Raw genomic sequence first — 15491 nt, forward strand, 5'->3', positions numbered from 1 at the left:
TGGGGGAAACCACACCCACCAGGATAGCACCTCCCACTTCTGGCTGCTGACAGAAAATCTCTTCATGGATGTGATGGCATTACTTGTCACCTAGGCTGACATTATCGTAATCGTTAACCTTCTGAGAATCCTGGCCAAGCAAGCCGATAAAGAACCTAACCCATTACAAAAAACCGACTGTTCCTAAACCCAAGTGATTTCAATAACATTGAAGAACGTGAAAGGGAAGAGGGATGGGCAATACCCTTCCAAAAATGGCATCCAACCAGATGTGTTCAGTGTTGAGCTCTGAAGAAGAGTCCAGCACATTTTCTTAGTTTTTAAGTGTGTTTTGAAGGAATCATCACTAATTGGGGGGGTTTCCGTTTAAAGTGTATTTTCTTATAAATTAGGTGGGTAGAATTCTGTGGCTTATGTTACGTAGCCTATCAGCCATAGGTTAAGCCTCTCTTATTCTGTTGCTTCTGGGGCAAGTTCCTTGTCTGCTTGGACTATCTGTGGGATTAACTTGCTTTAGATAGCACTGTGTATGTGTATGTGTGCTTCAACATTACCTTGGATCTAGGAGGTTCACTGTGTAGGGACTGCTGGTCCACAGAAGAACTCTTATCCAGGTCTCCTTTCTTGCTGTAGTCAGGTCCTACATCTCTCTTTTCAATTCTCTATAATGCTTTCATAGATGAAAGGCTGTGCTGCTATACCTCAGGATAATCCCTTTACCTTTATCTCAGAAAGCTTATGAAGGGAGTAAAGGATTTACCAAACAGCCTGAATCCCTTTACCATGGAATGTCTTCACACATGATACCATCACAACTGATCCATCAGAGTTTCATTTTATATCATCAACATAAAATAAATCAAGCCCAGTAACACTGTGTCCATTCCCCCTCATAGCCAATCATTGGACAGACTAGAATTGCTCCCTAGTTCCCTCAATGCTGTCCATAATAGGATCCCCAAACTACTGGCCCTATTGCATGTCCTACTATCAGGAAAACAGAAAAATCACCCACATCCCTGCAGGCAACTGAAAATGTTTTCATTATATACCATAATCCAGAATAAGAGTAAAAATATTCTCACTGCCATTGCATCAGAGCAGACTAATAACTATTTAGGACAAGGTAGAACTGCCCCTGTGAGTTTTTATGACTGTAATTCTTTCTGGGATTAGAAAAACCACATATTTCTCCTATAAAGTACACGTGGACCATTCCATTTCCACTCAAGAGGAAGTATCAGGTACTTTGATAAAAACTAAAATATGTCTTTATGGGAGCAAACTTCTCACCTTTCTCAATTGGAAACTTGGTGAGTTTGAAGCCACCATCTCTTGATTAATAGACCCACTGAGCATACTACTCGACCAGACTCTAAACCTGACATCATTACGTAATTACTACACTACAAAGAATTATGACCCCAGAAAGTTGATACAGATAATGAACCTCTGCATATAATTAAGATATTTAAACACAATGAGGGCCCCGAATAGGTACTGAGCTTTAAAAGAGATAGAGAGTGAGCAGTACATACCAATCTGTTTGCCCTGTTTATATTGAATACAGCAAGTAAATCCATATCTTCAAAATTCAATATAGATTACACCCAGTTCACCCCAAAAGTAGACTTGTATGCTTTCTGTTACACATGCTCATTATGAAAGAAATAAATACAACACTTGTAAGGCTTTCACAAACAGAAAGTCATTCTCTTCCCATTGGGGTGGGTAGAAAGTTACATTTTATGTGACTGGACCAATACATAGCATAATGAGAATTTTAGAACATATTGGGATTGTCAATGATTACATCTTGCTTGCATGCACAATAAGTGCCCATGGAAGCAGAAGTCAAGAGATCAAGTGAACCATGACAGTAGATAAATCTGCTTCAAAAGACATCTTGAAAGTGTTGAAAAGCACCCCGCCCCTTCTGCCAGATGCCCCTCCCCTTGCGCCGGCCGCCCCTCCCCCAGCGCCAACTGTAACTTTCGCTCCCTTCAGCGCTGTCCTCTTGGAGCTCCGAGCTGCCCGAAGCCAGCGCAGCCACCGCCCTCTCGCCACCGTCATGATCATCTACCGGGACCTCATCAGCCGAGATGAGCTGTTCTCTGACGTGTACAAGATCTGGGAGATCACGGGCGGGCTGTGTCTGGAAGTGGAGGGCACCATGGTTCGCAGGGCCCAAGGCCACATCTATGACGCGCTCATCGGCGGCAACGCGTCCGCCAAAGGCCCCGAGGGCGACGGGCCCGAGCACAAGGTGGTCACCGACGTGGACATCGTCATGAACCATCACTTGCAGGAGACCAGCTTCACCAAGGAGGCCTACAAGAGGTACATCAAGGACTACATGAAATCCCTCAAAGGCAAGCTGGAGGAGCGGAAGCCGGAACGCATGAAGCCCTTTATGACCGGGGCTGCCGAGCAGATCAAGCACATCCTCGCCAATTTCAAGAAGTACCAGTTCTTTCAGGGCGAGAACACGATTCCCGACGGCATGGTGGCCCTGCTGGACTACCGCGAGGGCGGCGGGACCCCGTACATGATCTTCTTCAAGGACGGCTTAGAGATGGAGAAGTGCTGACAGTGGGCAACGCACGACCGACCGCCCGACCGCCCCTCCTCCTAGCTGTCTGCGGTCCGCCCACACGACACCAGGACCGAGACAAACGGAACTGATGCCATCATGAGCTCTGCGTCGACTTGTGACCTTGACTTGGAGCGGTGACCTTGATTTTTTGGAGCAGAGGCTTTTTTTTTGTTTAAGAAAAAAAACACAAAAAATGTCGTGTAGGTTGTCTAAAAATAAAATGCATTTAAACAAAACTAAAATAAAGAGTTGGAAATGCAACAAAAAAAAGTGTTGAAAAGCAAAGATGTTACCTTGAGGATTTTAAAGTATGCCTGCAGAAGCCTTGGAATTTTCTGATTCTTTCTTTTTCCTCAAACCATTTTGAGAACTAATCCAGATATCACATCATTCAATAGTTGTATCTTGTCATGCAAATGACTATCAGTTTCAAACATTTTCTTTTGGCTTATATTTCTTTTTTGTTTGTTTGTTTTTGCTTAAATTTCTTGATAGCAACTCCTCATTATCTCCCACCAGGAACCCTTAATGTAGCTATAGTTTCTATAGAGTCACCCACACTGGGTTCTATATACCAAATATGTATAGAAAGATCCATAACAGACTCAGAAGGCTGTCAACAATAACAACAACAGTAAAGAAATAAACTCAATTTGGAAACCAAAACCAGAAAGTATTAAAAAACAAGATTAAGGTGAAAGTGTATCAATAGGGAGATCAAATAACAAGTTTTTAACTTTCAAGTCAGATTTTTTATTTCAATCTGCTATAATCATCTCTCTAATACTCTGTCTGATAACCAGGTTATTCCCATCCCTTATTTATGGTCAGAGAGAAATCACCAGAAGCTTATTCCTTGTGTAGAACCCGCAAATGTATTTGGCCTTCAAATGTCATCCACAGCCTTCTCAAAATCAGAGTTAAAAAATTAAACTCTGATACAATTCTCTCCTTAGATTTGAATGTGACTATTGGCAATCCTTTGATCAGCATGTTGGTGTTCTTCTCCATGTGGACTTAGTTGATGTTACACTGAGATCACTGCTTGTTTAAAAACAAAGCTTAAGACCCCAGACACCATTCTTTCTGAGAGCAAGATACCATCTCATTTCTTCACCACACTTTGCTGTAGCACCCACACCTGTGGTTCCTTCAAAAGGGCACATGCTGATCAGGGCAATGTCATAAGAACTAATTGTTCTTAGATTGAGCTAGGGTTAAGTGTGACCCCCACATCCACCCCTAACTCTGTGTTTTCTATTCACCTCTTCTCACCTTCCAGATTTTTTTTTACTTTAATGCAGATAACTTTATCAATCATCCCCTTGGAGCATATGATTCTTCTGCTTGTAGTGTCATTGATTTAGGGCATGTAATATATTTAAAACACAATTGAGAAAAGGAAATTAAAGAAGTGTGCAGACAGTATTTTCAATTTCCTGTGACCAAGGAATGTGAAAGTTATACATTCTTCAGTGCATAGAAAGGAAGACTGAAGAAGAATCAAAGTGTTAGAATATAGTAATGGCAGAAAACATTGACAGCACCATGGACTGCCGAAAGTGAAGACAAATCATTCTCAAGGACCAACACCTTGAGTTTCCGGGTAAGGCCATTTGTTATGAGAACTTAGTGCTTATTCTGCTCCCTCATTCCTTGTGTACTTTGAGAAAGTGCATACAAGCTTACTAACACATGTCCTAGCTAACAGATAAAATAAAAGACCGTGCAGGGCATCCATCAGGGTGACATCCAACCAGAGGTGTTAGTCCTTTACTGGATAAAGGGTTGGTATTCCAACCTACATTTGTGACATGGTTTATCACATAAGCTCACCCTGGTGGACTTATACAAATGGAAGACAATATCCATAATATATAAGAAAAATTAACACCCTTCTATTGGCTCTATATTCACTCACATCTCCCATGTACGACTGAGAAGATCTCTTCTCTAGGACTTCCAATGCGCTAAATCTCAATGGTAGCAGTCTCATCTTCTTTGCTAGAGTAATTTGGGATCACAGACCAACAAATAAGCCTTCACACAACAAGGGCTTCAAATTTACAAGGTAGCATGATTGCCAATCTACTGAGTATCACGGCCTGACCAAGCTGACACAGAGAAGACGCACCTCAGGGAAATGAGATTTGCATCAGGGAAAGCATGCCAGAGACCAACTGCAAAGGCAGTGAAGGCAAAAAGATAGAGGGTGAACAAGACCTCAGAATTATGACACCCTGATTATGGTGAGTAAGGCATGGTGAATGTGCTCTGGAATGTCATTCAAACAATGCAAAGCAGACCTGTGTTCAAGCGCTGTCTTTCTGTTTGGAGCCCAGAGTATAACTGTTGATACGACCCCACACAGACCCCTCTCATGGAGTTCATTCAGCACCCTAGATAGCTGCCCCTTTCATGGTTTCTCAGGCTGTAAACGTATCATTGTCCTTCCCAGTGAAGTAACTGGTAGGAGTAGCACACAGACCATGTCCTTAGCTATCAAACGTTTCTGTCAAAGCACCACTAGGGCTAAATTCCCTACTCCACTGGGGTTACCAAAGAAGCATCATGATATAGCTGCCCAAGCACTGAGATGCACTGTGCAACCAGTGACACAACAATAAGGCATCACTGGTGGGAAAGATATGCAAAGCTAAGCTTCAAACATGGTGATATGGGAAATATAAAGAGGGTAACCAGTACATCCTCTCTGGATACCCATTTCTACTGAGTAGAGAAAATCTTCACAGATTCTGAATAGACATAGGAATACACTCATGCCAAATGTAGGACAACCAGAGATATAAATACCAGATGTGGTGCATATACATACATATATACACACACATATATATATATTATAAAGCTACTTAAGTATGGAAGTTTATTATTGTTGTGGCATAATACTTCAAATATAGGTAGTATGCAGGGTTGAGGGCTGTGTTGAGGTCATGTGGTGCTGGATCTTTGAGTTAGAGGAGAATAACAGATAACTAAATATTGTTGAGCGGAGATGAAGAAATCTTAATAGATGAGTAGGTACAGAGAATAGGATATATTAGCACAAGGGTAGGGTTTAAGCGATGTTATAATCATAAGTGGTCTTCTGACTAAGTATAATGTTTTTTTTATAAATTAGAAAAGGGAATTTCAAGAGGTATTCTAGTACTTGATTGTTTATGTGAAAGGGTGTCACTGAGAAAATGAGGGGTGTGTCTTGAGGTAGTGGTGAATGTGGTATAGATAGAGTATATCTAGTAAGTAATCTAAAAGATTAACATATCAATTCCCTATATAGTACATGAAGAGCGCAACAGATCAATGTTACTGTGTTTATAAGAAAGCGACCCCCTTTTTTTGGGGGGGCGACACTCTGTTTAGCAGCTTTAAGTGTCAGTGTCACATGGGACATAGTGGAGAGGCATTGGGTTTCTGTGTCACACCAAATAGCCATCATCAATGCAGGGGTCCCAGAAAGGAAATGGAGGTCCAGTAGGAATGGAGGCTTGAGGTTTTAGTGGTGGGGAAGGGGCGCTTCTAATCAGGGGGAGATCATTAAGAGGTAAATGGCAGCACTGGTTAGTTGCCAAGTTGAAGGACTTGCTGTTATATGAACTTCTGGGTTATCTGGGTGGGGTGGGAGATTAAAGTTTTTTAAAAAGAGAATAAAAATAATATACGTTATAGTTATATTCTGACTGAGATTGGTTGAGTTTGCTAAAAGAGTCTTTCAGGCAGCCATGTTTTCCCCTGAAATTCAATCATTTGAAAAGAGTTCTGAGTGGAGAATTTCCTCATCAAAAATATGAATTTAAACGTATGTCTTTTATCTCAGATAAATAAACTTCTTAACCTGATATTTTTGAACTAAGAGAAATGAGCAAATGTCAATAAATTACACACATACACAAAAACCTATACCTGGCATTCACCAGAACATAAAATGACTAAATGAAAAATATACAAATATCAGGAAACTCCCTGAATAAAAAAGATCTGTGATTTGTCCTTCAGGAGACTGGACCTTAATATTTTGAAAGTTTAGGTTGGAGAAACCCCAGGTGATAAAATGGCACCCTCCTCATTAAAAAATAAACTCAATTAACCATGAACTAAGTGGAAGTGAAGATACAAAAATGTTGGGCCGAGATCAGACCTAATAAATTGAAAACAAAATGAAGTCAGGATCTTGAATGAGGAGTCAAGATTCCTGAGTATGCCCAGTTGGATAAGAAATCTTTCATTCCATTGGGGCTCCACTCAAGTTCCCCCTCAATGCAAGAGTATTTTGTTCTATTAAACTGGCATTTCATGATGCTCACCTTCCTGGCATAATCGCCAAAGACAAAGTTGGTGCATAAGCAAATGTGGTGAAGAAAGCTGAGGGTGCCTGATTATCAAAAGATATAGGGTCTGGGGTCTTAAAGGCTTGAAGGTAAAAAAGTGGCCATCTAGCTCAGAAGCAACAAAGCCTACATGGAAGGAGTACACCAGCCTGTGTGGTCCTGAGGTGTCAAAGGGATCAGGTATCAGGTATCCTCAGAACAAACAATCATATCATTGTGAATAAGGGGCTGTGCTGTGCGTAGTGGCGACCCAAAGTCCATCTGCAGGCAATTGGAGATTCCCTTACAGAAGGGCCGCAGGAATGAGATGAGCCAGTTAGGTTTCAATGTAGCAAAAATGAAACATACAACTTCCTTCTAGTTCCTAAATGCTTTCTACCCCGCAACTATCCTGATCCCAATTCTACCTTACAAATCTGGCTAGACAAAAGGATGTACACTGGTACAGTTCGGTACTGGAAACACAGGGAATCCAGGGTGGATGATACCTTCAGAACCAGTGCTACAAGTGGCAATACTGGGAGGGTGGAGGGAGGAAGGGGTGGAAAGGGAGAACCGATTGCAAGGATCTATATATAACCTCCTCCATGGGGGACAGACAACAGAAAAGTGGGACAACAGAAAGGAGACGTTGGACAGTGTAAGATATGACAAAATAATTTTTAAATTATCGAGGGTTCAAGAGGGTGGGGGGAGTGGAGGTGGGGGAGATGAACTGATGCCAGTGGCTTAAGTGGAGAAAAAATGTTTTGAGAATGATGAGGGCAATGCATGTACAGATGTGCTTTACGCGATTGATATATGTATGGGTTGTGATAAGAGTTGTATGATAAAATGATTAAAAACAAAACAAAAGAAATCTTTCATTCCAATTATCCAGTATTAGTCACTGTGATTACTGTTTGGGCATAAAAAGACTTAAACTGGTGCAAAGAAGATAAAAATTACTTTAGACATGGTAGTCAAGTGAAATATACAAGGCTGATTACTGTGACCCACTGGCTCAGAAGCACATGTCCAAGTCTGTTTTTTACCAGTAACAGTGCATTGGACATGCTATCAATCAGTAACCATGTTTTCTAGGATTAGCAGCCACATCATTTACATGGATCATGAAAAGTCATATTTTCTTCTTGGGAAAACAAAAGAAAACTCTTGTGTCCTAGATTGAGACCAGGCTGTCTGTGGGGTCTTTGACACCTTAAAGCATGTTGGACTTTGTTCTAGTTGATTGCTATAGACAAATTCATCACCTCAACATATATGGTGTTTTTGTACAGTGATTCACCTCCAGAATGCCCTTTCCTGGTACCACTAACAAAAATAGTACTTTGAGTTCATCCAGAAAGTAGCCTGTGTGATTCCAGCAGAAACTACATTGAAACACTACTAATTGGATCACAGAATTTCACAGTTACTTAAAAACGAGTTGATATTAACTTGTTATAAATACACATACCATATGACAGCTAGATCCCCACAAGTATTTATTCATATAAAAGTATATATGTTCAGAAAATAGTGGTACAGGATTATTAATATATTCTTTAATAAAATTTTAGAAAATAGTGTATAAAACATTACCAAATTCCTATATATTGGTGAGGTCATAAAAATATTTGTATATAAATAAAATTAATGATCCATAAAATTTATGTTGCATCTATAGAAGTCAGCAGATGAGAAAATTGAGCGCACACACTACTAAAGAGTTATAAAGCTTTGTCATAATTCCTAATGCTTCTCTGCAATATGGGTTTTTCATATGTACAGTGAAGTTTTTGGATTCACTAAATCTGTTACTACATTCCTTACATTCCTAAATCTGTTACTATGTTCCTTACATTCATAAGTCTTCCCTTTACTTTGAGTTGTTATATGGTTAATGAGGTGTGAGTATTGAATAAATTAGTTCCTACATTCATTACTGTAATAATGTCTTCCCTCCACTATGAATTCTCATATGTTGATTGAGTTCTGAGGAATTATTAAAGGCATTTCCACATTCCTTACACTCATAAAACCTCTGCCCACTGTGAATACTCATATGTATTTTGAGGTTTGTGGATTGAGTAAATGTTCTCTTGTATTCCTTACACTCATAAGGCCTCTCCCCACTGTGAATTCTCATATGTTGTGTAAAGCTAGCAGATCTAGTAAAAGTTTTTTCTCAGTCTTTACGTTTATAAGGCCTACTTCCAGTGTAAACTCGCATATGTCTAGTATGAACTGAGGCTCTAAGAAAAGCTTTGCCACATTCCTCTGCTGTGAGTTTTCAAATGTTGAATGACACATGTGTCTTGAGTAAAAGCCTTCCCACAGTGCTTGCATTCATGAGATTGAGCTCCATTGAAAATTTCAATATCATCCGTGAGTGTTGACGGATCTCCATGGAGTTTTCTATATTATTTATTGTCACCTTTGCTTTCTTTTAGAAATTCTATTGTAATGTTCATATTGTTTTTTCCATTTTTGTTAAACTTGTCAGCATTGAACTGAGTATGAAATTGCTTGTTATGCTGTAGTGAAGGTAAATGCTTGAATGATTTTCCATCCCAAAGATGTTCCATGGGATATAAGTGTTCTGGTCTTTTTAATTCAGGAAGAATTCCAATTTGACTGGAGAGCTCATGAATAGTATTTACTTCATATATTCTAGAGGATATCAAGGGCAAATACTTTCTACTAAAACAAGCAGGTAAAAAGAAGGTTTTTACCATTTTATTATGCCCATAGATAGTAAACATACACAATTTATCTCAATTATCTAACAAATCATAAATTTAAATATCAGATACAATCATAATGGTTGGTGAGTTAATAAAATATGGAGAAATTATATAAGTGGGCATATGAGAAATATATTTAAATATTTAAAAGTAATTCACAGGGATTAAAACTATATATCTGCAATAAATATTTTAAGTGTACTATTAAAATAAATGTTGACACTTTATATTGAGTGCCATTTCTTTAGTCATAATTTTGGTAATTGAATTAATATATGTATAGGTTATACATTTGTATATGCAACCATATTTGTAATGCATATGCTTTTATATTATATTCTAATAGATATATGGATAGAGATATAAGCTGTAATTTAGTCATTCTACTCATTGTGACGCTATAAGGTAGATAGGAATATTAATTTTTATCAGAACAATAATATCGTATTTCTCATAATGTGTGGCCGATGTGTTAGAACCACTCTCCTTTCAGTTAGCAATGAAATGCTTAATATCATGCACCACAAGCCTTATGTTTCTGTGACTGCATATGCATATATACAAACATACATTTATTTTCATCTACAATAACATGAGATGGAATTAAATGTTTTCTGGAATAATTTCTATTTTTTCATGGATTTTGGTTTGTTGATGTACCAACTATGTCTCAAAATTCACTTTGAGTGGATTATGACTCAGTTCAACACTTCAGGTGCATGTAAAAATTTACCCGTAGTTTTCTGAGATGATAGCTTTTCAATGCAGTACAAGGCCTTAGGTTTCTCCCTTGGAACAGGTGGTGGTTTAGAACTGCCAAACTTGTGGTTAGCAGGCAATATTCAAAGAGCAATTGGCAATTAAACACATCTTAGAAGTTTATCACTAACAATAATGTGTACAGTTTCTAATTAGAAGATCAAATTAAAAACTACGGGACACAATGCAGATGTAACACTAATGATGAAAAGTGACTTTTTTTTTCCTTCACCACTACACCAGGTGAATTAGGTGTTGGCTACTAAGTCATAGTGCTGGTGAAAAGAACGTTGATCACCAACTTAATATGAGGTGATCTATATGTGTAGACGGTGTGTTGATTATGCACAGATATTTATTTTATATCATTTATATTTTTACATATTTGTATATATAAACAGCATATTCCTACATGTACATGTAAAGACAGGGTATTATAAGATGATAAGACAATTTTGGCTCTGAGCGGCTTATCTGTAAGTATTAAAGAAGGAGATCACCAAAGGATTGATTCTTTAGAGGCACTGGCAGGTTCTGAATTGCCTCATTTTGCTATTAGATGAGTACTTAATCATCTACTCTACATGTACTTAAAATGTCAAAATGCTCGCTTCGGTCTCTTTCCTCATACATGTACTTAAATAACATAATATATCCTTCCAACTAAAATCTGGAGCATTGCTCTCTCTCAAATAAATTACACTCACCTCAAAAGTGGGTTCTTGTTATCTTGCTTTACACTTCCAAGAAACTTACAGATTTTTTGTAATATGGAGGTACTTGTATCATTTTTCAAGAATCTTACCATTACATTTTCAGTGGTTAGTTTTTTCTTAATCATTAACATATGAGAAGCAGAACCAATTATGCATATTGAAGTTCACAGTAGGAAACAAAAAGAACAGCATTATACACAGACAAGAAGTAGCTATGAGACAAGAAATACTTTGTCGTGTAAATATTTTTTGATGTTTTAACCATGTTCAAAGATAAATTAGCAATTAAGCATCCTTGAAGATTAACAACAACAGTAACATATGTAGTTTATAATTAGAAGAGCAAATTAAAAAGCTATGGTGCACAGGGCAGATGTAACACTAAAGATGAATGTGGTTTTCTTTTCTTTCATGAACACAGGTGTTGTAGTAATGTCTAAAATTAATGAAAACGCAAGGGCAGGCATTTGTGCAGAATGTTCTTGGGCAATTGAGACTTTTACTTACAAATTTATCAAGTAAAATTTCTTCCATAAAGAGTTGGCCAATGCTTTCGTGACACAATGATCCTGAATGAATTTTCTGCCCTCTCCCATGACATTTCTCTTACTACTCTGAGAGAACAAAATAGATTTTACCAGCATACTGCTCCTGACAGAAAAAAAAAAGTCCTATTAACATTTCCCTGAAGCTGTTTCAATACTTTGATTTTTCAAGATTTCAAAAAGTATGCAGGTGTGAATAATTTGCAAAATAAATTACTTTTTCCCTTTCAAACATTTAATAAATGCACTAATGCTATGGTTACATAGGTGGTACACATTGTGCTGGTAACTGGAACATCAGAAATTTGATATTGACATCCTGGTCTGTGGGTGAAAAATGAGATTTTGGATATTTTTAACTGCATGGGGCTCTTCTTCTGTCACTGTATCAGAGAATGTTCCATTATGATTCGGTGTTTACCAGTGGCTTACATTCCAGAAGTGGAACACTTCTTCCTTACTACAAGTCTGCTCAGTTGGGAAGTTGCACAGTTGCACAGATACCTGTTTAGCATGGGTAATACTGCTAGTATTTGAAATACTTGTGTAGCTTCCATAATAAAATCATGGAAGTTTAATATTGTGCAAAACTGACAGAGTAGTGGCAGACGGTAATATGTAGAGATTTGTGATCATGGGAAACTTTGGATATAATCAGAACTGAGATAAAATTAACTTTATTGTCATATTTAACCAGGTATCCCTATCCCTTATCCCAGTGACGGAGGCAACAATCACCTGTATTTGGTAAATAATGCATTAATTTGAAATAAGCTATTCATACCTACTATCACTAAGTTCTTGAAGGTCTCCACCATCACATCTCTGTAGAGTTGCTTCTGAGAAACACCCAGCAGTGCCCATCCTTCAGTGGTAAAATCCACGGCCTCACCCTCACCAGTCACTGAGTCCAAAATTAGTCCACATATTCAGCTTCATCTGAGGATTAAGCATTCAAACATGTGTGAAAAGAAAGATGCAGCTTAAAGTGCTGATCAACTTTCATTTGATAAGGATTTGACAAATGGTTGTGTGTTCCATAAAGTCTACCTTTGGGTTTTGTCATTATTGTCATTCTCGAACCATCTACATTCACTTCTCCAAAGATTTCAATTCATCTCATAGACTTACCAATATGAACACCATTCAGAATTTGTGAGCAAAACTTCCATTACCTTTAATTCTCTTTTCTACTAACTTTGTGACACGTCCGCCAGTTGATTACATAGCAAACATCACTGCCCATTTGGACTGTCCAACGTCCATCTGTATCCTATAGTAATAGTTTATGATAGAAACTCTCTACTATAAACACCATCGTCTACATTATATTTTTTCTGTGTGTGGGTGTGGAGCAACACCTTCCATAGCAAATAATTGAATATATAGTTTAAAAACAAGTTAATTTGGAAATATTAACTAGAGATACTGAAGACTGGAAACTTGTTTGTTTTAGGGCTTTTATCAACCATTTGAGGAGCTATCATGACATCAACAAATGAAGGAGCTGGGACTGCCCTTTCTCTCACATCCTCTCTTCAGAGATGGAAAAGGAAAGACATAACAATGGTCATGCCAAGAAAGCCACTGGCTGCAGACACACTATTTGCTGCATGAACTGTGCCTGCTGTGAGCCCAGAGACCAGGCCATGAAGAACTTTGTAATAGAGAACAATGTAGACCACAGCCTTCAGAGACATTTCCATAGCGAATGCCTTAGTGCATATATGCTTCCCAAGCTGTATGGGAAGTCATGTTATTTTGTGAGTTGTGCTACTCACAGCAAGGTTGTCAGGAACCAGTGACTTGAATCCCAGAACCTTCACATGAAGTCTAAACCTTCCCACCCCATTTTACACCTACAGGTACAGTCTGACGACCATCTCCAAAGCCTAAGCAAAGATTAGAAGCTGAAGGGAAACAAACCTGAAAAAAAGGGAAACTGTTCTTTAAAAACAAAAGAAAGAAAGAAAGAAAGAAAGAAATTGCATAAAAAATTCAAATGTACTGTACAGTATTATGGATAAACAATGTTTCAATAACTGACTGAATATTAATTAATATGATTAAACAAACACATTGGGAATTGTCTATGTTCCCAAATTTGGAAAACAAGTACTTGTCTGCAGACTGGTCGATGTGCATATTAATGTGAATTCTACAAAAGAGACATTTAAATTAACTCTCAAATTTTAAAACTATTATCATTATGACACAAATATAAAATGATGCTAAAATAACTCAGAGACACCTTTAATTCCAGATCAACGGAACTGCCAGGAATCCAAGATGGATGTAGAACTTCTGAAATTTGTGGTGATATCAGATGGTTGTTATATATGATCTAGTAAGATAATACCATAAAAATGCTGGTCTGTCTTTTGGCACTTATAAGCATCCATAATGTGAAAAATAGTGCAAGCTATTCAAACAGAATAATGGGATGTGGTTGGGTAATTTAAAATCAGTAAAGATACTATTTTTTTTAAATCTGGAAAACTAGGCATAATAAAAAACATGGTATCAAGATGGAAGAAAATCAAATTAATAACATATGACAAAGAGGTATTTCTTGATTAAAGTTAATAGAATGTAAAGAGATTACTAAGGAAGATCCCAGACTATAGCCTTGAGTATTGATTCAAAAACAGAACAAAGAAAATTAAATTCTTACAACTGAACCAATAAAGAGCATTCCTAATAGTTTGAGCATATTTTTAAATCAAGATTTTTATTTATGCACAAGTGGCATAGGGGAAAAGCTAGTGTATACAAACATTCCTGGGCAAGGTCTAGGTAGTATGGCAGGGGTCAGACCAAATCTAGGGATACATATGGAAGCCAATTCAAAATGAGAGGGCAAAGGGAAAAAAAAAAGGACAACGGGGTACTAACCCACCAAAGGGGAGGGTATTGTTTATCTCCACAGGGAAAGAGGGGCCAGACTTCAGCCCGGTGCTCCATGACACGAATGAAACATACTAGCATGAAGAAGGGAACCAATAGAGAGGTTTGAGGGGCGGGCCACAATCCCAACTACCTGGACAGTCTCCCCCCCCCCCCCGCCAAGAAGAATGTACTTCAGAGGACTCACTGAAACTACAGCTCAGGGAAAGGGACATGTCTCATCAGAGCACACAGGTGCAAAGGAAGGAGGTGCAAGGGAGAGCAGGGCACATGCTGGGCCACCAAGTCCTGAGGACGATATTCCAGCTCAGAGCAGCCAATGCATAGAGAGGTCCATAGGGCTGGCCCCACTACGCGGCACAACATCCTTCACTGACCCATAGCATGATGGGGAACAACACTGGAGACACTGGGAATTGTGTACAATCTGACCCCACCACACCGAGGCAAAACACTAAAGGTGTGTGACAGAACAACAAGGGGAGCAGAACATTGAGTCCCAAGGGAATATAAAAAATAGACTTTGGGGCCAGGAGTGGCACCTCATCACACTCCACCAGAAAACACTCCTAAAGGTCAACAAACAGACCTTGAACTATTTACAGCAGTGGTTCTCAACCTTCCTAATGCCACGACCCTCTAATACAGTTTCTCATGTTGTGGTGACCCCCCCCCCAAGCCATAGAATTATTTTTGTTGCTACTTCATAACTATAGTTTTGCTAGTGTTGTGAATTGGGCGACTCCTGTGGCAGTGTCGTTCGATCCCCCCCACCCCCCCCCCAAGGAGTCACGACCCACAAGTTGAGAACTGCTGATTTACAGGCTTTTCTTTTTGTTATTTCGTTTCTTTTGTTGCTTTGCTTTGTACTGTCTTATTTTTTGTGCATA

The 15491-nt window shown here is 38.6% G+C and overlaps 1 protein-coding gene across 1 annotated transcript; it reads left to right on the top strand.

Moving 5' to 3' along the window:
• Nucleotides 1-2071: 2071 nt before the first annotated feature.
• Nucleotides 2072-2590, top strand: LOC142436910 (translationally-controlled tumor protein-like). Its single transcript, XM_075540253.1, has one exon. The coding sequence runs from the start codon at nt 2072-2074 to the stop codon at nt 2588-2590; it is 519 nt and encodes a 172-aa protein (XP_075396368.1).
• Nucleotides 2591-15491: the final 12901 nt, after the last annotated feature.

Source organism: Tenrec ecaudatus, unplaced genomic scaffold (genome assembly GCF_050624435.1).
Source record: "Tenrec ecaudatus isolate mTenEca1 unplaced genomic scaffold, mTenEca1.hap1 Scaffold_83, whole genome shotgun sequence".
Taxonomy (NCBI): domain Eukaryota; kingdom Metazoa; phylum Chordata; class Mammalia; order Afrosoricida; family Tenrecidae; genus Tenrec; species Tenrec ecaudatus.